Source organism: Ceratotherium simum, chromosome 2, assembly GCF_057802395.1.
Source record: "Ceratotherium simum simum isolate JZ-2026a chromosome 2, ASM5780239v1, whole genome shotgun sequence".
NCBI lineage: Eukaryota > Metazoa > Chordata > Mammalia > Perissodactyla > Rhinocerotidae > Ceratotherium > Ceratotherium simum.
In genome coordinates, this window is record NC_141901.1 from 3,519,822 (window position 1) to 3,546,751 (window position 26,930).

Consider the following 26,930-nt stretch of genomic DNA (forward strand, 5'->3'; position numbering starts at 1 on the left):
CACTGTCTTGTGTTGCTTGATACTTAATGTCTAAAAGCACTATTTCATTTACTTTGTCCTTTTTTCCTTTTGTCCTTTTAAATAGTTTCAGGCTGGAGGGTGAATCCTGTCCCTGTTACTCCATCTTGACCAGAAGCAGAAGTCCAAATGAAGGTTCTAAAATAGTTCTCTCTCTTCGATTTTGCATCAAAAGAGAAAAATCCTGACCTTAAGCAATAGCTAAATTTCATCCTATGTATTACCTCAAAAGCTGATATAAAACTATGAAAATATTTATTTCTTCACCCTTGAGGATAGAGTGGGAGAGGGATGCATGGGTCAGTAAAGCCTTGCCAGGAGGTGTAAATTAATAGGAAGCTCCAGAATGACATGATTCCAGGAAGACCACAAAGAGATGAATTGAGAATTGATTTATTGTTATCCATGAATAATTTTTGGAAATTAAGGTTTTATACAGACTTACTTTAGCACCTAAATTTTACAACATTTTTTTGAAGACTAACTCACACATAAAAGTATGTAGTAAACACACCCATGTAACCACAATGGTGGTAAAAATAGAACATTATTACTATCCCAGATATCCCCCATGTCTCTAGCCAATCACCAGTCCCACTTTCCTGTCCACAGGTAAATATTTTGCTGACTTCTAACACCTATTTTTGAACTTTATATAAAGAGAATGATTTGGCCTTTTGTATTTTGCTTCTTTTGATCAACATGATCTTTCTCAGATTTATCAATATTATGGATTGGAGCTGTAGTATGTTTATTTTTATTTCTATTTAGTATTCTCTTGTAAAAACATACAACTTAGTTATTCATTCTGTTCTTGATGGGCATTTGGATTGTTTCTAGTTTAGAGTTATTAAGAATAATGCCACTGTGAGCATTCTCATATACATTTCTGAGTGCACATGAAATGTATGTGTGCTGAACATATATCCAAGAGTAAAATTGCTATGACATGGGAATATAAATATGTGCAAAATTAGTAGACAATGCTAAGTTTTTCAAAATAGTACTCCATATGATTTCAATCCTTCAAATTTGTTGAGACTTGCTTCATTGAAAGCATATAGTTATTTTTTTGTAAATTGTTCAGTGTGCAATTGAAAAGATGTGTATTTTGCAATTTGGGGGTGCTGTATCCTATATATGATAATTAGATTCTATATAGACAACTTGTTAATGGTGTTGTTCAAATCTATATCCATTTCTATACTAATTTCTTGTCTGTTTGTTCTATCAGTTACTGAGAAAGAAAGAAAAGTTTGTTTGTGGATTTGTCTGTTACCTTTTTAGTTTCTTTAAAAACCATTTTTTGCCTTACATATTTTGAGGCTATGTTACTAGACACATGCAAATTTAGAGTGGTATATTTTCCTGGGGAATTTAACCTTTTATCATTGTAATTGTTTTATCTTTAAATTCTCCTTATATATATATATAAATATATATATATAACATATATATATTTTTAAAGCTTCAGTGCATAGTCGTGTATCCTAGTTGTTAGTTTAGTTCTCTATGTGAGCCACCGCCACAGTATGACAACTGACAAATGGGTGGTGTGGTTCCACAACTGGGAAATGAACCCAGGCCGCAGCAGTGAGAGCGCTGAATCTTAACCACTAGACCACAAGGGCTGGCTTTAAATTCTACTTTTATATTAATATAGCTCTAACAGCTTTGAGTTAATGTTTGCATAGTTTATCTTCTTTTAGTCTTTTACCTTTAAAGTTTCTGTAATTTTATGTTCTAAGTGTATCTTGGAAGCAGGGTATAGTTAGATATTTTATTTTTTTATTTTATTCTATTTTATTTTTTTGCTATAGTCCCAGGAGCTAGAAATTCGGGAGCTCTAGTCTATGAAAAGTTTCAGGATCTTTTTTTAAAAAGGAATAAATGAAAACTTGGCAGGAAGTGCCTGTGACAAACACCGTACATACCAGAACACGTTCGAGTGGGAATTTCTCAACGGTGAACATTAGTTCCTAGTGTTTTTACATAGAATTCCACATAAACACGTAAAGCTTTATGTTTGTCTGTTTCTTATTTTTATTTATTTATTTTTTTGTCTTTTAATTTTTTGTTTATTGTAGTAACATTGGTTTATAACATTGTATAAATTTCAGGCATACATCATTATACTTCTATTTCTACATAGATTACATCATGTTCACCACTCAAATACTAATTACAACCCATCACCACTCACATGTGCCAAATTATCCCTTTCACCCTCCTCCCTCCCCCCTGCCCCTCTGGTAACCACCAATCCAATCTCTGTCTCTATGTGTTTGTTTATTGTTGTTATTATCTACTACTTAATGAAGGAAATCATATGGTATTTGACCTTCTCCCTCTGACTTATTTCACTTTGCATAATACCCTGAATGTCCATCCATGTTGTCACAAATGGCTGGATTTCATCGTTTCTTATGGAGGAGTAGTATTCCATTGTGTATATATACCACAGCTTCTCTATCCATTCGTCCCTTGATGGGCACTTAGGTTGCTGCCAAGGCTTGGCTATTGTGAATAATGCTGCAATGAACACAGGGGTGCATGTATCTTTACGCATTGGTGTTTTCAAGTTCTTTGGATAAATACCCAGCAGTGGAATAGCTGGATCATATGGTAGTTCTATTCTTGATTTTTTGAGGAATCTCCATACTGTTTTCCATAGTGGCTGCACCAGTTTGCACTCCCACCAGCAGTGTATGAGAGTTCCCTTCTCTCCACATCCTCTCCAACACATGTTGTTTCCTGTCTTGTTAATTATAGCCATTCTGACGGGCGTGAGGTGATATCTCATTGTAGTTTTGATTTGCATTTCCCTGATAGTTAATGATTTTGAACATCTTTTCATGTGTCTGTTGGCCATCTGTAAATCTTCTTTGGAGAAGAGTCTGTTCAGGTCTTTTGCCCATTTTTTAATTGGGTTGTTAGTTTTTTTGTTGTTGAGATGCATGAGTTCTTTATATATTTTGGAGATTAACCCCTTATCAGATGTATGGTTTGCAAATATCTTCTCCCAATTGTTAGGTTGTCTTTTTGTTTTGTTGATGGTTTCCTTTGCTGTGCAGAAGATTTTAGTTTGATGTAGTGCCATTTGTTTATTTTTCTATTGTTTCTCTTGCCCAGTCAGACATGGTGCTTGAAAATATGTTGCTAAGACCAATGTCGAAGAGCATACTGCCTATGTTTTCTTCTAGAAGTTTCATAGTTTCAGGTCTTAATTCAAGTCTTTAATCCATTTTGAGTTAATTTTTGTGTATGGTGAAAGGTAAGGGTCTGTTATGAGAGGTTCGGGGATTTGATCGGAGACGTAAAAGAAACTTTCCACTCCAAACAAATGGACTGAAGGTATATTTTATTATATAGAGGATAGTAAAGGTGATAGTCCGCAAACAGATCCGAATAGGTCAAATAATAAGAGGGAAAAAACACCAGCTCAACTGGAAAGGGAAAACAGCCACATCAGCTGAGATAGCAGCAGATTCAAATAGGTCATATAATAAGAGGGAAAAACATCAGATCAATCGGAAAGGGAAACACCAGATTGACTGAAGGGAAATGACACAAATCAACCGGAAAGAGAAACACCAGGTTGACTGAAAAGAGAACACATCAGATCAATTACTTCACAATAAATCAGTTACTCACAACATCCACACCCCACTGCCGGGAGAGTCCTGTCAATCTACACGGCTGGGCAAGGATCACACATCCTGGGCAAGGCGTCCCTTCCACAGGTGGAACTCTCACCGGGTCTCAGTCTCCAGCAGTTTATATAAGCAGTTACAGAGTTTGCAGAGCAAGCATCTAGTGTTTCCATGCACAAATGGTTATCAGTGGTGTACGTGCACTGAGCCCCTTGGCTAAAGTCCCAGCCCAGTAATTGTGTACGTGCATTGTTCTCTTTGGTTATCGTCCTAGCCCGGCACAGATGGCCAGTCCATCCCGTGCTAAGATGCTCCAAGAGCCTTGAAATGTTACAACTTGCAACTCTCTCCGTGGGAGAAGGGCCAGTTCCCCGGGAAAAGGCCAGTTCCCACCACACAGAAAGCAGCTTTATATTTCTTTGTGTGCTGGTGGCTATAGGTCAATGGAGCGGCCAAACATGGCTGTACTCATGTTAAGATAGGATCTACTTTCATTTTTTTGCATGTGGCTATCCAGTTTTCCCAACACCATTTGTTGAAGAGACTTTCTTTTCTCCATTTTATGTTCTTGGCTCCTTTGTCAAAGATTAGCTGTCGATAGATGTGTGGGTTTATTTCTGGGCTTGCAATTCTATTCCATTGATCTGTGTGTCTGTTTTTGTGCCAGTACCATGCTGTTTTGGTTACTATAGCTTTGTAGCATATTTTGAAATCAGGGAGTGTGATACCTCCAGCTTTGTTCTTTTTTCTCAGGATTCCTTTAGCTATTCGGGGTCTTTTGTTGTTCCATATAAATTTTAGGATTCTTTGTTCTATTTCTGTGAAAAATGTTGTTGGAACTTTGATAGGGATTGCATTGAATCTATAGATGGCTTTAGGAAGTATGGACGTCTTAACTATGTTAATTCTTCCAATCCAAGAGCACGGAATATCTTTCCATTTCTTTGTGTCTTCTTCAATTTCTTTCAGCAATGTTTTATAGTTTTCGGTGTACAGATCTTTCACCTCTTTGGTTAAGTTTATTCCTAGGTATTTTATTCTTTTTGTTGCAATTGTAAATGGGATTGTATTCTTAATTTCTCTTTCTGCTACTTCGTTGTTAGTGTATAGAAATACAACTGATTTTTGTATGTTGATTTTGTATCCTGCAACTTTACCATATTCATTTATTAATTCTAAAAGTTTTCTGGTGGATTCTTTAGGGTTTTCTATATATAAAATCATGTCATCTGCAAATAGTGACAGTTTCACTTCTTCCTTTCCAATTTGGATCCCTTTTATTTCTTTCTCTTGCCTGATTGCACTGGCTAGGACTTCCAGTACTATGTTAAATAAGAGTGGTGACAGTGGGCATCCTTGTCTGGTTCCTGTTCTTACAGGGATAGGTTTCAGTTTTTCACCATTGAAGATGATATTAGCTGTGGGTTTCTCATATATGGCCTTTATTATGTTGAGATACTTTCCTTCTATACCCATTTTATTCAGAGTTTTCATCATAAATGGATGCTGTGTCTTGTCAAATGCTTTCTCTCCATCTATTGAGATGATCATGTGATTTTTATTCTTCATTTTATTAATGTGGTGTATTACGTTGATTGATTTGCGAATGTTGAACCATCCCTGCATACCTGGAATAAATCCCACTTGATCATGGTGTATAATCTTTATAACGTATTGTTGTATGCGATTTGCTAGTATTTTGTTGAGGATTTTCACATCGATGTTCATCAGTGATATTGGCCTGTAATGTTCTTTTTCTGTGTTGTCCTTGTCTGGTTTTGGTATCAGGGTAATGTCGGCTTCACAGAATGAGTTAGGGAGCTTCCCCCCCTCCTCAATTTTTTGGCAGAGTTTGAGAAGGATAGGTATTAAGTCTTCTTTGAATGTTTGGTAGAATTCACCAGGGAAGCCGTCTGGTCCTGGACTTTTATTTTTGGGGAGGTTTTGATTACTGTTTCGATCTCCTTACTGGTGATTGGTCTATTCAAATTCTCTACTTCTTCTTGATCCAGTTTTGGAAGGTTGTATGATTCTAAGAATTTATCCATTTCTTCCAGATTGTCAAATTGGTTGGCATATAGCTTTTCATAGTATTCTCTTATAATCTTTTGTATTTCTGAGGTGTCTGTTGTAATTTCTCCTCTTTCATTTCCGATTTTACTTATTAGTGCCTTCTGTCTTTTTTTCTTGGTGAGTCTAGCTAAAGGTTTGTCAATATTGTTTATCTTTTCAAAGAACCAGCTCTTGGTTTTATTAATTTTTTCTATTGTTTTTTTAGTCTCTATTTCATTTATTTCTGCTCTGATTTTTATTATTTCCCTTCTTCTACTGATTTTGGGCTTTGTTTGTTCTTCTTTTCCAGTTCCTTTAGGTGCCTTGTTAGATTGTTTATTTGAGATTTTTCTTGTTTGTTGAGATAGGCCTGTATTGCTATAAACTTCCCTCTTAGAACTGCTTTTGCTGTATCCCATAAATTCTGGCATGTCGTATTTTCATTTTCATTTGTGTCCAGGTATTTTTTTATTTCTCTTTTGATTTCTTCATTGACCCAGTCGTTGTTCAGTAGCATTTTGTTTAATCTCCACGTATTTGTGGCTTTTCTGATTTTCTTCCTATAGTTGATTTCCAGTTTCATACTGTTGTGGTCAGAAAAGATGCTTGGTATTATTTCAATCTTCTTAAATTTATGGAGACTTATTTTGTGGCCTAATATGTGATCAATCCTGGAGAATGTTCCATGTGCACTTGAAAAGAACGTGTATTCTTCGGTTTTTGGATGGAATGCTCTGTATATATCTACTAGGTCCATCTGTTCTAGTGTGTCATTTAAGGCCAGTGTTTCCTTATTGATCTTCTGTTTGGATGATCTGTCCGTTGGTGTAAGTGGAGTGTTCAAGTCCCCTACTATTATTGTGTTACTGTCTATTTCTTTTTTAATGTCTGTTAATAATTGCTTTATATATTGAGGTGCACCTACATCGGGTGTGTAGATATTTACAAGTGTTATAGTCTCTTGTTGGATTGTTCCCTTGATCATTATGTAATGCCCTTCTTTGTCTCTTTTTACAGTTTTTGTTTTAAAGTCTATTTTGTCTGATATGAGTACTGCTACCCCAGCTTTCTTTTCATTGTCATTTGCGTGGAGTATCTTTTTCCATCCCTTCACTTTCAGTTTGTGACTGTCTTTAGGTCTGAAGTGTATCTCTTGTATGCAGCATATATATGGGTCTTGTTGTTTTGTCCAAACAGCCACCCTATGCCTTTTAATTGGAGCATTTAGTCCATTGACATTTAAAGTAGCTATTGATAAGTATGTACTTACTGCCATTTTTTAACTTTTTTTTTTCTCAGTGTTTTAGTAGTCCTTCTCTGTTCCTTTCTCCTTCTATACAGAATTGATGGTCTCTTTAGTTTGACCTCTGTCTGAAAGCTCTACTCTTTAACTCCCCTCCTACCTCATTTTATGTTTTTGATATCATATCTAACCTCTTTTTTGTGCATTTGTATCCATTAACCTCTTATCGTGGAAATAGATATTTTTTCCTATTTGTGGTCTTCTCTTTTCCCCTTTAATCAGTCCCTTTAACATTTCTTGTAGCACTGGTTTCTTGGTGACAAACTCCTTTAATTTTTGCTTGTCTGGGAAATTTTTGATCTCTCCTTCCATTTTGAATGATAACCTTGCTGGGTAGAGTAGTCTTGGCTGTAAGTTTTTTCCTTTTAGCACTTTAAATTTATTGTGCCATTCTCTTCTAGCCTGTAAGGTTTCTGCCGAGAAGTCAGCTGATAGCCTTATGGGGCTTCCTTTGTATGTAACTTGTCTTTCTCTTGCGGCTTTTAGGATTCTCTCTTTATCTTTAATTCTGGACATTTTGATTATGATGTGTCTTGGTGTGGGCCTCTTTGGGTTTATCTTTTGTGGGGCTCTCTGTGCATCCTGTACCTGGATGTCTGTTTCCTTCCTTGGGTTAGGGAAGTTTTCATCTATTATTTCTTGAAATAGATTCTCTGCCCCTTTGTCTCGCTCTTCTCCTTCCGGGACACCTATAACATGGATGTTAGTGCACTTGATGTTGTCCCAGAGGTCCCTTAGACTGTCCTCACTCTTCTTAATTCTTTTCTCTTTTACCTGTTCAGCTTGGGTAATTTCCTCTAGTCTTTTGTCCAGCTCGCAGATCCATTCTTTTGCATCCTCTACTCTGCTTTTGAGTCCCTCTAGTGAATTTCTCATTTCTAGTATTGTATTCTTCATTTCTGATTGGTTCTTTTTTATATCTTCCATTTCTTTGTTGACGTTCTCACTGAGTTCATCTATTCTTCTCCCCAGATCAGTGAGCATCCTTAACACTCTTTGTTTGAACTCTCTCTCGGGTAGGTTGCTCATTTCTGTTTCACTTAGTTCCTTTTCTGGGGTTTTGTCCTGTTCCCTTACTTGGAATGTATTCCTTTGCCTCCTCATTTTGCCTCTTTCCCTGTGCTTGTGTCTACATATTAGGTAGGTCAGCTTGGATAGGTGACCTTATATAAGTGATGCCTTAGGAGGACTTCAGTGTGCTTCCCTCAGTTCTCAATGTTCCAGGGGTGATCCCCATGTGGGCTACGTGTGTCCTTCTGTTGTGGCCTGTTTGCTCTCCCTGTATGCACCCAGGGAGGCCGAGTTATGCTCCTGGTCAGCTGTTGTAATGCTCAGCTGTTTGTAGTTGTTGTGGGCCCTTCAGTCTCTTTATCAGGTGTGGGGAGCCCCAGCATTGTTGGCTGCAAATTCTAATACCACACTTGTGTTGCAGTATTTCTTTTAAGTGAGTAGGCCCCCAGCATGGCAGGTTGTTAGGCTGAGGGGCTTACAATTGCTATAAGCCTCCAGCCTTTAGGTCTCTTGTCAGCTCTCTGAGGATTGCAGCTGGGTGGGGCTGGCCTCAGGCAGGGGAGCACCCAATTGTTTCAGGCTTTCGAAGGTGGGGCAAACCCTCTATGTGGGTCTTTGAGAAGCACAAGTCTTCTGTAGCTGACAAGCCCTGCCGCCCACAGGTCCACACACACAGTCAACACAGTCCTGCCCCGTGTGCACGCCCCGACCTCCTGAAGTGGACCCAGTCTCTCCTCGATGGGAGCCTCAGACACTCCACCACCACCCCACACTCTCCACCAACTCCTTGTGCACGCCCTGCCCCACTGAAGTGGGTTCAGTTGCCAGGCTGCAGAGAATCCAGTCACCAATCTATGCAGGCCCACAAGTTACCTGAGGGCTTGTTGTTGGGTGGGACCAGTCTCTAGGGTGGGCTGCCTGCCCTGGCTGAGCTGGATTAAATCAGTGCTCTAGTGGATGGGGCAGACCTGGGCTAGCAGGCCCCAGGGAGAACTCCAAGGGGGTGCGTCTGTGTCAGCATGCCCACACTGGGCCACAACAATGGTCGCCACCAATGTCCCAGTCCCTGGAGAGGTCTCACCTCTCACCGAGATGCACTCAGGGCCTATCAGGTGAGTCTCTTTTCACCAAAGCACTGTGCACCTTTCTTTCTGGTGTTTTTAGGTTGCTTTCTGAAACAAGTGAGTTTGCATGTGGGCCCTTTAAGAGCCGGTTTTAATTTCTTTGTGAACCAGCTTTTCTGGGGGTACTCCCCAATATTTTAGTAGCAGGAAAAATCAGATATTCTGCCACTCATCTCGATTGTGGTGGGTCCACAAAATGCCCACAGCGGGGGTGCTCCCCGGCTCAGGGCCCCGCTCCTCCAGGGAGGGCTCTGTACCTGTGGGCTGCTCCTGGGTGGCCGTGAAGCTGGCGGCTTGTGAAGGTGGTGTTTTTCCTCTCCAGAAGGGAGTTTCTGCCTCTTCCACTTCAATTAGGATTGTCCTTTGTTGCAGGAGTTCCTCTTATCCAGTTTTCAGTTCTGTGTCAGGGGTAATTTTTCCACGAGTAGTTGTAAATTGGCTGTGTCCACGGGAGGAGGTGAGTTCAGAGTCTGCTTACGCTGCCATCTTGACTTCTCTCCTCTCTTCTAGTTAGATATTTTAATCCTGCTTGACAGTCTTCATGACTTGATTAGAGCACTTAGTCTGTGTACAGTTGATGTAGTTATTGATATATTTGGATTTATATCTACCATTTTACTAGTTCCTATGTTTCCTGCCTGTTTTCTATATTTTCTTCTCTTTTCTTGACTTCTTTAAATTGATTATTGTTTTATTTTTCCATTTTTTACCTGATATCTACTTGGTATTTATATACTTTTTACTTTTTTTTTTTTGGAGTTTACACTAAAAATTACAATATACATTCCTACTTTTTAATCTAACATAACTTACTACTTTTGCTACTTACTTTAATCTAACATAACTTACTACTTTTGCATCATGATTTACTCCCACCTAATTTATATGCTTTGTTTTTGTGTATTTCAATTCTATATGTGTCTGAAACTCCATAATATATTATTATTACTGTTGTTATTGTTATTATTGTTTTAATAAATTAGTTTTGTTTATATTTATCCACATAATGACAATTTTTTTTTGCTTTTTCTTCTCTCCTAATTCTTATATCTACCATCATTTCCTTTGCCTGATGAACATTCTTTAGTTTCCTTTATTGAGGGTCTGTTGATGATAAATTGTTTCTTTTTCATTTGTCTCAACATGCTTGTATTTCACCTTAACATTTGAAGGTATATTGATGGGTATAAAATTTTAGATTGGCAGTTATTTTCTTTGGCCACGTGAAAGATTTCATTCCATCATCTTCTGCCTTCAATTGTTTCTGTTAAGAATTTTGCTCTTGATCATACATTGATCCTTCCAAGATCATCTGTTTTTTCCATCTGACTGCTTTTAAGATATTCTCCTTGTCTTTGTTTTGCAGCAGTTTTTCTCCCATATGCTGGGGTTGGTTTCTTTGTTTTTGTTGTTGATTTTTTTTTTTTATCCTGCTTGAGATTCATAGTGCTTCTAGCATCTGAGATCTAGAATCTAAAATCTTTTATTTTAGAAAATGTCAACTTCAAATAAATTTTGTCTTCAAATACTATTTCTGCCCTATTTTCTCTCTTCTCTCCTTCTTGTATTTCAGTTACATTTATGTTAGGCCTTTATACAGGGTCTTCTGAATTTCCTATGCTCTTATCTATGTTTTTCAACTTTTTGTTTCTCAGTGCTTTATTATGAATATGAAGTCCACTAATTCTCTTTTCATCTATGTATAATCTGATATTAATTATTAATTGACTTCTTAACTTTAATTATTATATTTTTCAGTTTCAGAATTCTCACTTGTAGTGAATTTGTAGTATTGATTTCTCTACCTAAATTCTCAATGTCTTTTATTTTCTTCTATATAATAAGGCAAAGTTATTTTTAAATCTACGTTTAATATTTCATTTTTTGGGTCCCCTTAGGTCTGTTACAATTGTCTTTTGCTTTTCTTGGCTTTTAATAATCTTGTCTCCGGTTGAAAATTTGCTTGTGGCAGGTGGCAAGGGACACTAGGAGTTCTAAATGAATGACCTGAATCCAATCACAGATTGTAATGATACAACCTAGGCTTCAGTACCTAAACATTTGGTCTATTTTTGGATTATCCTTACTTTGGGGTGTAGTTCTGAAGATACCTCAAGAACTGGGGCTTATCAGCAAGCAACCCCCTCCACCACACACACATTGACTTCTCACCAGCTTCTTAGCCATTCAGCCATATTTTTTAAGAAGAGAATTAACATACTTCTACAAAGAAAGCAGCTCTAAATTCCAGGCACATCTCAGTGGTTTTCTTCCTTCCTCCTTACAAAAAGGGTAATTAAGATAATTAAAGTCTCATCTTGGCACTTTAATTCTTCACGGCTTCCTCCCCACCTCAAATTTTTCTAATTTTTGTCAAAGGAAAGGTGAGTCTGAATTGCCTAGCCCATTATCATCAAAATCAGCACCTCTTTTTAAAGACTTCTAATGAAGAAAGATGGTCAGAGGGAAATTAAGGGACAGTAACTCAACAAAACAGTAACAGAATTTGGAGAAGATTCTTGCTATAACTCTTCCTTCAATTTCCTTTCTTTTTTATATTGTGGTAAGAACACGTAACATGAGATATACCCTCTTGACAAATTTTTAAGTGTACAATACAGTGTTATTAACTATAAGCACTATGTTGAACAGCAGATCTCTAGAACTTACTCATCTTCTGTAACTGAAACTTAATACCTGTGGAATAACTTCCCATTTCCTCTTCCCCCTAGCCCCTGGAAACCACCATTCTACTCTCTGCTTCTATGAGTTTGACTATTAAAATCTTCTATAAGGTAGAGTCGGGTCTTAAGCATGGGCATGTCCTCCTGGTAATTTCACTAAACACGAACATCACTTTTTATCTGTCAGGGGTATGCTGCCCAGAACCAGAGCTGATGAATATCAGAATCACAAATAAAATATACACCTCTGATAGGTGTGTCTACGGCTATAAAGACTATATTTCATATGTGTGTGATAAAGGCTATTATCCTGCTTCTCTTCATGGAAAGAGTTCATGCCAAGCAGACGGCAAGTAGAAGCCTGAAACACCAGCATGTAAGCTAGGTAAGAATATTGAGAGAACTTTTCATAATTATTCCCCAGATTCCTTAAATTACCCCATTTAGTTCCACAAATGATCAAACTACTTAAAACCAGGTGACTTTGGGGTTGTTTTTCTGAGAAGTATTGTGCAAAGGTGATCACAGATACATACCACTAGCACCATGCAAGGCAGCTATACTGGTATAAGGCTGAGGTATATTGGTTTAAAAAAAAAAAACTTACAGGAAAAGTTTTCTTGCAAGAGAAAAGAGTAGCATTGATAAAATCCCCCAAAGTCCCATTTTGTCATTTTTCCTGCATTTATGGTTTCCAGGCACTATGGTCAATGTTCCACTAAAGAGGGACACTGCTCTACAAACCTCTATATTTATAAGTCAAGGGGGCAAGAATCATTTATATAATTATGTAACAACGGAAGATTTCTGGTTGAAGAAGTGACTTTGTTAGAAAGCGGGAGCCTTTGGAGCCTAGTGATTTTTCCCTGCTCTAACTCAGACTTGCTGAACCACCCCTCGTTAAAATACCAAAAGGGAGAAGAAATAAGTACCTAGGGCTATAAAGATCTGTCTCTAATCAGGGTAAGACACTGAAAATATCACCATTGTGCAGATATCTTCATTATGAAAGACTCTTCACATCAACGTGATGTAGATTAGTGGGTATCATAGTTTGGGTTACTCTGAAAGCAAAGCTTGAGAAAATGACTTGGGTGCTAATAGTTTATTTTGGATGTGATCTTAGGAAGTAGAAGTGAGGGATGAGAGAGAGGAAAAAAACAAAAAGCAAGTATTGTAAACAGCAGGGGCTCAATTCTTTGGGACCACTGAGAAGTATAAGGAGTGCCTTTCAGAATTGTCTGTCTGAAGGACAGGAGACTGAGACATTTATCCACAGTTTTCTGTCCTCCATTGGTTTAGGGTTGCCCTGAAGGGCAGTAACTGCTCCTCAATTCCAACTATGCTTCTCCAGCTTCAGAGAAGGCCCAAAGGCAGAAAAACTGAAAGATTCACAGTGAATATTTTCTGTAGGACACCATCGGTATAAATCTGAGCTTGTGTAAATCATATACTCCATCTGAGACTGTAATCAGAGGTGTGATATGGGTACAAAAGCATTTGCTACAGTATACCGTTTACACCACTCAGATCTGTTTATGCCCCATGTTAGTTGTACTCTATCACCGACCCTTTAAAGTAATGGCTGGCTCTATTCCCTTCAACATCACTCTAAAGGAGGGTTAGCAGAATGTTACCTCTGATCTTGAGGCTTTAATTGATATTAATAATCTTCCTTTGCTACCACCCATTCTCGATTTCCCTCACCTTTAGTCAGCACTTGAGTTGGCCTAGGTTGCTTGTCAGATGGGATAACGCAGACTTTGATACCCAAGGAATGAGACTTCTTGGTGTCTTGTAATTGCCTGTTCACTGTTAACCAAAAGATGCTCTAGTGAATCTCCTGGCTTCCAGATATATTCTTTTCTGCCCCCATTATATACCAGCCATCCTATCTCTTCATGATAACCACAATTAATTAATCAACCAGTATAACCAATATTTCCCTCAAGCTGTCCCAACAGCGTAAGGAGATCAATGAAACTAGACAACAATTATAGCTTCAGTTTCAGTGCAAGCTTCACTGTCCCCTAGCGGAATTGTTTTGTTCCATTCCGTGGGAAGCAGGTTCTCTAGTCTGGAAGAGTGTAAAGTTGCAAGTAGGAAAAGTACATTATACCTGTAGGTCACTGGGATTAATTGTGAGGAACATCAATCTCACCTCTACTATTTGGTTTCTAGTTCCATGTGTTCTAGCTGTTGAGTACACCGCTGTACACAGGTACTGGCCAATGGTTCAATGTGTATATCACACCCTGGAAGACAATGTACTGATCTGGCAGAGTGTCATTCCTGAGTTGATGCCTTAGCTGAATCTTTAATACATTCCCATGATCTGTTAAGCTGTCTCCTTTCAGGTAAGGCATTATACGTTAGGAACAGCAGATCCCATGGTCATGTTCCCGTTGTCACATCTTCCCTTTTAACAACCTTTTGGAGCCTTCAGTCTGTTCATTCTGTTACCCCAATATGAAATGTTATCCCACATCTCATCTACCCAGCCAACCTTTCTATCCAGCTTTCCAAACTTATTTCCATCCTCCCTTAGGAAATATTTCTTTAATACTCTAGCTAACAATTCATTCTCTCTCTTGCCTACAGAATTTATTTTCTGCACTAGTCTCTTGGCACCTTATCATAAACTGTCTGATATTATGGTTCAACCATTTACATAGCTATATTTCATTTTTATCTAAAACCTAGTTCATTGCTCAAGATATATATGTATTTTTGTATTAATAAAAATTAAATCAAAATTCTTTTCTAATGGAGTATTTGAAATGAAGTTTACAAAACGCTCTAGACATATAAAGATGAAAATGTCATCCTCACCATCAGCGTTCAGAGCAAGAAAGTGGTTTCTAGGGATGTAAAATGTAAAATGTTAAAATGTAAAATGTTAATCGTAACCCTAACTCTAACCCTAACCCTAACCGTAACCCTAATGTTAGAAATATTTCCTAAGGGAGGATGGAAATAAGTTTGGAAAGCTGGATAGACAGGTTGGCTGGGTAGATGAGATGTGGGATAACATTTTATATTGGGGTAACAGAATGAACAAAGACTTAAGGCGCCAAAATGTTGTTAAAAGGGAAGATGTGACAATGGGAACATGACCATGGGATCTGCTGATTCCTAATATCAGAGTGGAGAGAAAGGTGGGTGTTAGATAGTATATGGAACTGCTACAGAAAGTAGAGTGTAGTCGTAGACAGCACAAGGACCTTGGATGGAGACAGGTCTGAATCTAATCCTGCCCTTGACACTTAATAGCTGTGTAACCCGTGCAAGGTATTTAACCCCTCTCAGTCTCTGTTCCATTATCCACAAAATGGGGATGATGAGAGTACTTACCTCTGGGGTTGTTGTGAGGATTAAACGGAATCATGCACAGAAGTGCTTAGCATAGTATTTGGCACATGAGAACTCAATATATAATTCCAAGTGATCTATTGCTAACAAGTGCTCTAAAGGGGAAAGAACTGTCATTGTGTATTAGAGTAGTCAAAGGCTTCACAGGAAAAGTGGGACTTCAGATAACAAATAGAGAAGGTAAGAGCATTCCAATAAGGAAGGATCCCACCAGGAAATACATAGAAATGGAAATGCACATGGCAAGTTTGGGTAGAAATGAGCCAACTAGTTTGATTAGGGAATAGAGCTAGATGAATAAGCAGGATCTACGAAAAAGGCCAAGAGAGATTTTTTCCAAATGTCCATGGGTTGTTAAATGTGCTAATTTTTTTATTTTTAGAACATATAGTGTTTCAAAATCCCTTTGGGGGCTTGACTGGTGGTGTAGTGGTTGAGTTTGTGTGCTCCACTTCGGTGGCCTGGGGTTCCCAGGTTCGGGTCCCCAGGTTCCCAGGTTCGGGTCCTGGGCCAGACCTACACACCGCTCATCAGCCCATGCTGTGGCGGCATCCCACATACAAAATAGAGGAAGACTGGCACAGATCTTAGCTCAGGGACAATCTTCCTCAAGCAAAAAGAAGACAGTTGGCAACAGATGTTAGCTCAGGGCCAATCTTCCTCAACAACAACAACAACAAAAAATCCCTTTCACTTAGTTTTAACCTTAAGAAGAAATCACCCTTCAACATAGGACTTCCTCTGACATGCCCAGGGCTCTAAATTTATTGCAATTTTTCTTAGAAGAGTTTGTGAAACTTGAGACAGTTCCCTTCCAGGTAACCACCCCAACATGTCATGTTACTTGTTTCAGCATTGAAGTCACTGTATAAATTGAAAAATACACAAATTATATTCTTATGGTATTGGAGTTGTGGCAAAGTCGGGGATTGTTTAGAGCTCCTGCATTTATTCAGAGTCTTTATAATTTTCCACAGATGAATATTTCCTTTATTCAGCCTGATGTCTATTGAGAATAATTCTAGTTCGACATGGCTCTCTGTGGCTAAATTCATGCTTTCATATCAAAACTCCTATAATATTCCCAAGCAGTGAAACATTTTAGTAATCATGTAAAAAATTAAAAAAGTCCTATAAAACGGGAGAATTCCCTTAACCCAAGTGGCTTTCATTCACACAAACTTTTCTCCAGCTTCTCAGCCTGAAAGTGGTAAAAGTGTTTGAGTTGTGCCAAGTTACCCTATGGGAAAAGGATTTGAATGGGAAGATTAGAATCTCCTACAAATCACCTGGATTTGGGAGTGTCTTGTTAATCTGAAACTATGAGCTCAAGCTCTTCCCTCTCTCACCATTTATGTTTGCAATTCACCTCCAGAATTGCCCATGGACACTAAAAGGAAAGATATTTTTTATATTTATAAACATACATTTTATTTTTTTATTAGACTTAAAAGCCAAGGATTTTGCATTGCTCTACATGTTTTCTTTCTATGTCCAATTAAACCTCCTTTCTATCCATTTAATCCTCATCCATCCTCCAAAACCCAGCTTTAAGTTTCATTTTCCAAGACAATTGCAGTGAGTCCTATAATGCTCACTGATCTCTCACATCTTTTATTATATTTTTAATTTTTCATTTCAAAATAATTTCAGACTTGCAAAAACAGTACAAAGTATTTCCATATGCTCTTCATTCAGATTCTCCAAATATTAACATCTAACATAACCACAATACAATTATCAAAATAAGGAAATTAACATTGATATACTATTATCTAATCTATAGATCTTATTCAAATTTTTCATTTTGTTCCACTAATGTCCTTGATTTGTTGCAAGATCAAGCATTCCATTTAGGGCTTTTTGTAATATGTAATTTTTTCAACAAAAACAAGACTTTGCTGTTTTAGAGCAGTTTTAGGTTTGCAACAAAATTGAGAGAAAGATACAGAAACTGCTCATATACTCCCTGCCTCTACACATGCATAGCCTTCCCCATTATCGACATCACTCACCAGAACAAGGAAGATATTTTAACACCCTCTTATTCCGAAGCTGCATATGAATGACGTGAAGGACATGATCTGGCCGGAGAAGCTAAAATCTTCTGCAAGTTTTTATGCTGGTTGCCTTCTCCTCCTCCACGTAGGGGTAGCTCCAGCTCTATCTTCAGTCCATTGCTGAGAAGACAGAACTAGAAAATATTGAGAGCAGTATTCCCTGTGGTTCAAAGGTAGCACATAAATTCTGTTTTTTATTTAGTTAGTTTGAATATTTAAATCACACATGGTAAACTTTAACCAGTCCTTGACAGGTACATTGAAAATGAACGTTACCTCCCACTCCTGTCCTCCAAAAGCGCAGCTCATTTTTTTTCCAGAGACACTTACTACTATCAGGTTCTTAGGTATCTTTCCAGGTATCTAAAGACAATGTCTTTTACCTGAGTGTATCTTTGTGTCTCTAGGAAAGTTTTCATGAGTATTTCATGAATTAATTCCAACTATCCAAGAAAGAGGAATCTCATGTGTTAATTCCTAAATCATGAAGTGTTAGAAATCTCCACAAAAGCCTCACGATGGGCACCCATTTTCTATGACCTTTTCATTTTTGTTTTCAATGATCTGATGGTGCTCCTGGTTGGTCAACCTGCTATAGCAAGACGATGAGTCAAGAATGGGTTTGTCTCTTCAATGTACATGGTATTTTCATCATTTTGCTAACGGCTCCATTTTACCCAGGAAGATTATGAGGCAAGAACAATGAAAAGTACATATCTAGAACCATATGCAGATTAAGGCTGTGGGGTGTAGCAATTGAGAGCCAAGATTCTGCTACTTAAAAGCTATGTGACACTGAGGAAAGTATGTAACTTTTACAGTTTCTTTGTTGGTAAAATGAAGATAATAAGAGTATCTAGGGGCTGGCCTGGTGGCGCAGTGGTTAAGTGCGTGCGCTCGGCTTCAGCAGCCCGGGGTTCACAGGTTCGGATCCCGGGCGCACATCCGACTCACTGCTTATCAAGCCACACTGTGGCAGCATCCCATATAAAGTAGAGGAAGATGGGCACAGATGTTAGCCCAGGGCCAATCTTCCTTGGCAAAAAGAGGAGGATTGGCATCGGATGTTAGCTCAGGGCTAATATTCCTCACAAAAAAAAAAAAGAGTACCTAATTCAGAGTTGTAGTGAGGATTAAATGAGATAAGGTATGTAAAAAACTTAGCACATAGACTGACACGTAGTACTTGCTCAATAAATGTTAATTATTACTATTGTAATACATATTATTACTACTATAATATTATTGTATTATGAAAATGAAAGATAATATAGAACAACTTGTAGGGCCTGATTATAATTTATGAAGAGAATTTCTTATCATTCTCATTATCTAAAGCTATTATGATACCATTTACTGAGAAACACAGAATGTTCAAAAATGCTTCCATTACAGCTACGTGTGTGAAACCAGAGATAAAAAATGGAAAACTGTCTGAGGATAAGGATGAGTATGTTACATCTGAAAATGTCACCATCTTGTGTGACCCTGGCTATGATTCGGTCAGTTTCCAAAGTATCGTCTGCTCAGAGAACAGAACCTGGTACCCAGAGGTGCCCAAGTGTGAGTGGGTAAATGTCACAATTCAAGAATGTTTCTGTGCTATTGAACCCTAAAAATGAAGCCTCCTCCAAAGCATTGTTCCAGCTAGCAAAAGGGAGATCTGACTTTTGTCAGGATGCATAAGTAATTTACTGAAATCAGCATTTTCAACTTTGAGGCACTCTGATGAGCTGGGAAAGGCAAGTTTTCCTGCAATATGGCTGCAACCAAGACCTCTAGACTTGAGGCCCCCCAGACCCCAGATGTCCTGACCTCTAGCTCTGCATTTTTTATAGTAAATGCTGTGTGACTTCTCCATTTCTGATTGGTCATTAGAATTATCACTCAGCTGTCCTTGAAGAGGTACTCTGGGTCTCCTTTGCAGCTCTGCGTCTTTTCTGCATCTTGGTTGATGCTCAAGAACAGATCTGGGCTTGGCCCGAATGTGAACATTGGCTAGGATGCCAAATCTTTCCCCACATCCTGTTCATCTATCAGTCCGCTGATCAATCTCACTTTTGCCGGTAATGCCTCCCAGAATGCACCTCCCCCTTTTCTTTAAATCACTTTTAGGAGGCCCCTGAAGTCTGTGAGCCAGTGTGCGCAGGCAGACACATCATGCAGTGTCTCCCAAGCCCACAGGATGTGAAGATGGCTCTACAGGTGATTCAACTTTCTCTGGATCCAGGTGTCTCATATTGGAGGATATCACAAGCCCGCAAGGCCCCGCCCTAGAAAGGGCGTCCAGTTTGTTCCAGATCTGCCTTCAGGGGACATATGTGCATTTGAGTAGGTTACAGCTTGGAATTAGTCAGATGCCTTGTACCCCCAGAGCCCACTCCTGTGACCCGGCCTCTCCCGATAGATGCCTTGTCCCTGGTCCCTGGCTACTCTGACCTGAGAGGCCCGCGCGTGCGTAGTACGCACCCTGAAAGCCTGACTTGAGAAGGCAGGGTCCTTCAGGCCTGCGGAGCCCTGGCTGTCCCCAACCATCCAGTAGCCTCCAGGGTGGAGGGAGTCCACCCTCCGAAAATCGTTTTGAGGCAGCAGCTTTAAACTGGCGACATTCAGTCCCCATTTGCATTTGCTGCCTGATCGGGTCCTGCGCTTCTTCAGAACCAGGGCTCCTAGGTTTCTCTTACTAGAGGAATCACCAATCAGCAGCACAGGCTCTGTCCTGGCAAGATAGTCCAGTATCCTCCAGCTGTGCTTTCAGGGAGAATATGCGCATTGGTGTAATCTAGGTCTGGAGATAAGGCATAAGCCTTGTCCCCCAGGCGCCCTTTCCTAGGACACGTCCTCTCCAACCCTTCCCCTGTTCCCGAAATCTGGAAACCCTGACTGCGCTGCTGCACATGCGCAGTACGCACCCCTTCAGCCTGCTTTGGCAGCTGGGGCCCTCCAGGCCTGGGGAGGTAGTGCCCGACCACAAACACCTGCATAACCTCCAGGGTGGAGGGAGCCCACCCCCAGAAAGTCACTCTGAGGCTGCAGCTACAAACTGGTGACAGTCAATCCCCATTTGGCCTTGCTGACTGATCAGGCCCAGGCGTCTCCAAAACCAAGGCTCCCAGGTATCTCTTTTGGGAGCAATCCCCAGTCAGCCCCGCAGCCCAACCTGGCAAGGCAGTCCAAGATCCTGCATCTTGCCTTTGGGGGAGTATGCGTATTTGTGTAAACTAGATCTTGAGATTAGGCATAAACCTTGTTCCCCAAGAACCCGTTCTTGCAACTGGGGCTTTCCAGACCCTTGCCCTATTCCAGTCCCTGGTGTTTTGTTTGGGGTAAAATTATGTTCAGAGAGTGAGATTGTCTTTGCTAATAATTTATTTAACACAGGTTCACTGTGGGAATATAGTTTATAATAATATTTCAGATGCCAATCGCATTCAGAATAACGTCTCTTACTAAGCCAATAAAGAAATAGCATACTCCAAACCAATGATAGATTAATTACACTATTGATCCAGACAAAGCAGAGATGAAAGAAATTAAGTCCAAATTTAGTTGAAGTGTACCAATCTACGAACTGGTTCTCGGAAGAGTCGGCTTAGCCAACCAAGAGCTAAGGTCCAGCAGCCAGCACAAAGTGAAAGTCTCATGTTGCTAGAGGATGTTGCTAGAGAACAAAGGCCCTGGTGTTGGCAGGCAAGACGCTCTCCTTGGGGCCGCTGCACGGTTTCACCACGGCTGGCAAAGTGTCGCCTTGCCCAGACGAACACTTTTCGTAAGTCCTCACACTCTCTTCGTGTTTAAAGTCTAAAGGTCCCCTAGCCATAGATGCTCCTCCATATGTTCTTATCAGTAAGCCCCCATCAGTGCCCATCAACAGCTGAGCTACTGAGGGAGTATTGTCGACAACAGATGTTAATGACGATAACCTGATAAAGCTTCCTCAATGTACACAACTTCACTCTTAGATCAAAACAACTTTGTCCAAAACAAGCTTTCAACACATGAATTTGAAATCATAACAAGTCAGTACCCAACACCTGGCAACCCTGAACTGTGCTGCTGCACTTGCGCACGTTGGGGAAGACGGAGAATCCACCTTGCCCTTTCCCTTCAGGTTCTTATGGCTGGCCAAATAATTAAAAGACAGGTTAGCAGGAGAAAATAATACCAAGTTTAATAACATGTATACATGGGAGAAACCAGGAAAACTGAGTTTCTCAACAAAATGACAGAGATTCTCATCTTAAATACTGTCTTCAGCTCAAGACAAAGGAGGATGTTGGAGGTGGGGGGAGTCAGTTATGGGAGATTACCAGAAAAGCACAGTAAATAAGAGTAAGATTATTATGAAGATTTAAGGCCTCACCTTCCACATTGATAAGTTTCTAGAGATGAGGTCATCCCCTCTCTTCCAAGTACAGAGAGGGAGATACTTTTACAAATGGAGATTTCCCTTAGAAATGTAAATGTTTGTTTGGCTACTCTTTGCCGGGCCACCTAGAGAATGTGGCCAGGGAGAGACAGAACTTTTGATAAGAGGGTCTTGGTGCCTGTTTTATTGCAGCACCTATTTTACATTATGCTACAGCCATCATATGGTAGTGGCTCCTTCCTGAAACAGACCTTCTATGTGAAATTCTTTAGGGAGTTTGGGGGAGGTCAAATGTCCTTCAGAGAAAATAATCAAGGTAAAGAGACATATTTTGGGGTGGTCAATTTTGATCTCCCACATGCACTACACATCCCTCAGCTGACCTGGGACAGCCGGGGCCCTCCAGGCTGGGGAGCAAGGGCCATGCCCCAACCACCCGCACAGCCTCCAGGGTGAAGGGAGCCCACACCCCAAAAATCGTTCTGAGGCGGCAGCTGCAAAATGGTGAGTCAGTCCCCATTTGAACTTGCTGCCTGATCGGGTCCTGGGCTTCTCCAGAACCAGGATTCCCAGGTGTCTCTTATTGGAGGAATCATTGCCAGCTGCCCTGCCTCACCCTGGCAAGGCAGTCCAGTATTCTCCAGCTGTGCTTTCAGGGGTAATGTGCACACTTGTGTAGTCTAGCGCTTGCAATTAGGCATAAGCCCATTCCTGCGACAAGGCCTCTCCAGACCCTTGCCCTCTTTCAGATTCCTGGCAACCTCGAACTGCAGCGGTGTGCATGTGCAGTACACACCCCTTCAGCAGGCCTTGGTCAGCCAGGGCCCTCTGGGCCTGTGGAGCTAGGGCCTGGCCCAAAACACCTGCATAGCCTCCAGGGTTGAGGGAGCCCACCCTTCAAAAATCACTCAAAGCAACCACTACAAATTGGGAATACACGATCCACCTTTGGACTTGCTGCTTCATGGGACCAGGGGTTTCTCCAGCAACCAGGACTCCCTGATATCTCTTACTGGATACCAGGCTAGCCTGCTCTGCCTTGCCCTGGTAAGACTGTTGAGTTTCCTCCAGTCTTGCCCTCAGGGGGAATATGCGTCTTGGTTAGATTAGGTCTTGGAATTAGGCAGTTGCCTTGTTCCCCAAAGTTTATCCAGACGTGCCCTGGATCTTTGGTTCTCAAAACCCTCGTCAATATTTCATTGGTTTATCCCCCACCTTCTGACACACATGAGTCTTGCTAAAGCATCTATGGTAATTGCTACTTCCTATTCACCATGTTCAATCAATGGAATGAGCTAGCATTGTACTATGAGGAATGTCCAGACAGTAAAAATTCTTTGCAGACTATATTATGACAGAGAACAGGTGAGAGATAGAACCCTGAAGTAAAACTGTGAGGAAGTCCTCCTGTCCCAAAAAGACAGAAGCAAATGACTTTTGATTGTCTTTGTTGATTGCTAAGGGGAAAGACATTTGTAAGATCAGTAACAGTGTAAAAGAGGCCAGGAGCTGTTTCTAGTGACTCAAGGGATAGACCTGGGGAATCCGGCTACCAGATCCACAGCTAACAAAGCAGCTGCAGTTGGAGTCACTACTTGATAAGGTTTACAATAATTCACAGTCGTTCTCCAAGATCCATCCAGTTTTTGCACTAGACAAACAGGCACATGAAATGGTGATGTGTTAGTAATCACCACTTCTATATATTTCAAGTCTTTGGTATGGCACTCATCTCTGGGGAGGCAATACTGCTTTGGTTTATAATTCGAGTAGGGACTGGCAGTTCCTGGAGCTTCCACTGGCTTTTCCTGCCATAATAATCCTACTCCACGTGTCAAGGAGTCAATGTGGAGATTCTGCCCATTCCCAGGTACCTCTATTTCAACTAAGTATTCACTGGAGAAAAATAGTCACAGATTCAGTCTTCTGACCACTGGATCTGAAGCCGGGTATCTGAGGAGTACTGTAGATATTAAACCAATTTGCTGTTTTTCTGGTAACTCAGAGGTCTCAAGGATTTGTGAGCTTCCTTTGCAGGAGAAAGAGAATGCCTTCAGGGAGGTTGCAATCACCAGATGGCCGGCCCTCAGCAGCTGTTGAAGCCCAGAAGTCAGGTTGCCCAGAGGCTTATTGAGAGTGATCCCTTTGTTTCCCTGAAGCCACTCCCGCAAAGTCCCTTAGTTTATAAAACCCCTCTGCTTTCTGTTCTAGGGGAGGTGGATTTGAGCAAACCCAGGCTCCCACCTACTCGTTTTGGCCAATTCAAATAAATCTTTCTCATCTCCAAGCACCGATGTCTCAGTGTTTGGCTTGCTGGGCATTGGGCACACAAAATTGAGATTAAGAGATTCGGTATCAGATCCATGATGAGAGAGAATTAGGCCAAAATTCTATTTATCGCCTGACTTCCAGAACCCCCTACTCTGACCAGAAGACCATGGTGACATTTCAGGGCCTTAGGGATTAGAATTAATTCATTCATCCTAGTAAATGGTCACAGGTCCCTTTGGAAAAGACTTAGAGGAAGACTCGTAGTACATATTTGTGGCAGTGTTGTGGGGTCCTTCCTCCGGAGATATGGTCTCCCTTTCAGTCAAAGGACTTCAACTTTGGTCCATAAAGTGACATATAAATGTGATATATACGAGATCATGAATTTCCACTGTGGAAATTGAAGCCAGATTTCTTCTCACTAGATGAAGAGTTTTTCCATTTGGCTAAATCTAGTAATACTTTAATAAACTTCCTATTAATTTTATTTCTAAAAACATGATGATCAATTAACTACCATCATAGATTCTACTGACCAAAACACTACAATTTTCACTCTTCCCTTGCTGTCCATTACTATAATTGCACCCACTTTGTCTCTGATGATTTATTCCTAACATCTGGCCTCTACTATTCTGGGATGCCATCATCCTAGTCAAATCAGGGAACTTATTTCAATGGTGCCCTCTCGCATTGTCATCCCCAGCCTAGAGAGGATAACTAACATACAGCCCTTCAAGGACATTCATGCTCTTCTCACTGATGCATTTGTCAATGTCTTAATGAAGAGAATGTTCCCTGGGCTCTCCCAGAAAACATAGTCAAGGGGAAGATGAGCAGGTGCACATATAATAAATCTATCTCAACATTCCCATCTCCCTAAGTCCTTAGATCACTTCTTCCACATTATGTCAGGGAATGTAGACAATGTAGGTTACTGAAGACAAACTTCAGTAACCAACCAAGCAAACTGTTAGAGCCATTTCTAGCTGCAAGAACTAATATATTAAATCCAGGGTGTACCCATATTGATAAATTCAGCCTAATCCAACAAAATGCTCTCCTTGATCTAATATTTTTAGAATCCTTTCTCACATATGTTCCCAGCTTCCTCCTGCCTGTACAAATTAGCAAGACCATTTGTGCATGTGTGTGTGTGTGTGTGTGTGTGTGTGTGTGTGTGTAAGCTCAGCATGCTGGGATGTGACTGCATTATGAGTTTGGAGGCAATGAAGAATAATCAAGGTTATGAATTGTGGTCATAAAGTGTGGTCACAGATCAGATGCATCAGAATTACCTTGGAAGTTGTTTAAATGCAATTTCTTGGGCCTCATCCAGATTTAGTGAATCAGAAATTCTGGGAGTGGGGCCCAATTGTCCAGGTGATTTTGATGCATCCTAAAGTTCAAGGCCCACTGGTCCTGAAGAAGATTCACATCCCTTTGCCAGACAACTGCCTCAGATGAAGTTATTTCAGAGACTCTGAGAAAGGAAAGACCAGTTTCTTCTGAATGGCAAGAAATGGCAACTTCTGCTTGCAAAGGAAGATCAGGGAGAATTACAGATTCAAAGTTCTCAGCTTCATCTGGCTTGACCCAAAATGTCTTTATCCCAACTTCGAGGATCCCACTTTTTCCTTTACTTCCTAACTATTCCCTAACCTTGGCAAAGTTGTATGTTCAACCTGTATGGTAATTCTGCAACCCAAGTGATTGAATTTAGGGGCCCGATCCATGGCTGTGTCTGCCCTACAGCTATAAGAAATGAGAGATTCTTTTAAGGCTGCCTTAGAAGATGTCTGGTTCTCTATCCATATCTTTGAACTTCAAGTTCAAAGCCCTGAAGCTTATTGTTTTCTTTCTGTAACTGTCCAGCACCATAAGAGTCATCATTATTACTACACTGGTCAAAAACAGCCACTACTTACTTGATTTCCCAAAGCCTTGCCTTCAAATAGCACTTCATTCTAAACAACCACACATGATAACCTAAGTAATCGCAATGCCTCTGCATGCCATAGGTCAGTGGTCCTCAGACTTTACTGTGCATACCAATCCTCTGAGTATATTATCATAATGAAAATGTTGTTTCAGTATGTCTATGATGAGGCTTGATTTCTGCATTTCTAACAAGATCCCAGATGATATGATGGAGAACTATTTGGTATTGAAGACATGAAGTACTCGAATTACATCTCCCCTTCCCCATAAAAGAGGTTATCACTGCATTTATACTCAAAGAGAACCCTATCTTGAGGGACTATTTCCTGCATCCCTTCTCGTGCCAATAAATTTGTCAGTCAAGGTCCACCCAGGAAACCAGAAAGCACTTGAAAAGTTTGTAATAGAGATAATTTAGTCTAGGGAATTGGTTACAAAGGTGACAGAATAGTGAGAAGCCAAACAGGAGACAGTGAGGCACCCCAGAGATTAGCAACAGTAATAAGAAGTCTCTACTAGCATTAGGCTGGAGGCACAAAGAGAGGAAGTGGTGCTACTGGAGCCCTGGGCCGGGCGGCACCCAGTGAAAGCTGAGTCATGGCAGGACCGTCCAGTGAGAGGGAGAGCAGCTGTGGGAGCTGCTGCTAGAAATGCCATCCAAGATAGAGCAAGGGAGAAATGTTCCGACTTTTCCCTTCCTTCTACCTTCATATCTCCTTCCACTGCCTCCCACTGGGTGAACCCAGCCAGAAGCCAGCTGAGGTGGGAACCCCGGAAACATAGGTGCAGAGTTTGGCCACCTGTGATGCAGGACGGAACAGGAGAAGGGTGAGAAACGGAAATGATAAAAAAAGGGCCAGATGTTTCTATATGATTTAACACAACCACACTTCCATAGATATAGGTAGAGTCTATCCTTTATTATTATTTCTTTAGATTGAAACATTAATGTCAATGCAAACCAAGTAAAACACAACATCAAAATCAAGTGTGCCAGTAACTCAAGTCATAACTATTGCCATGAAATTTTAATATTTTGAGTTATAAACTAAAAATTATGTGGCTTCTCTAA

The 26,930-nt window shown here is 40.3% G+C and overlaps 1 protein-coding gene across 1 annotated transcript in view; it reads left to right on the plus strand.

Moving 5' to 3' along the window:
- The window catches only part of LOC147917721 (zona pellucida sperm-binding protein 3 receptor-like), a 38,843-nt gene extending 19,289 nt beyond the window's left edge, over nucleotides 1-19,554 (plus strand). The window contains 3 exon segments of the mRNA XM_087420562.1: nucleotides 12,033-12,230; nucleotides 18,673-18,848; nucleotides 19,393-19,554. Of these exon segments, the coding sequence (XP_087276688.1) occupies nucleotides 12,033-12,230; nucleotides 18,673-18,848; nucleotides 19,393-19,554 (536 nt within the window).
- The last annotated feature ends 7,376 nt before the right edge of the window (nucleotides 19,555-26,930 follow it).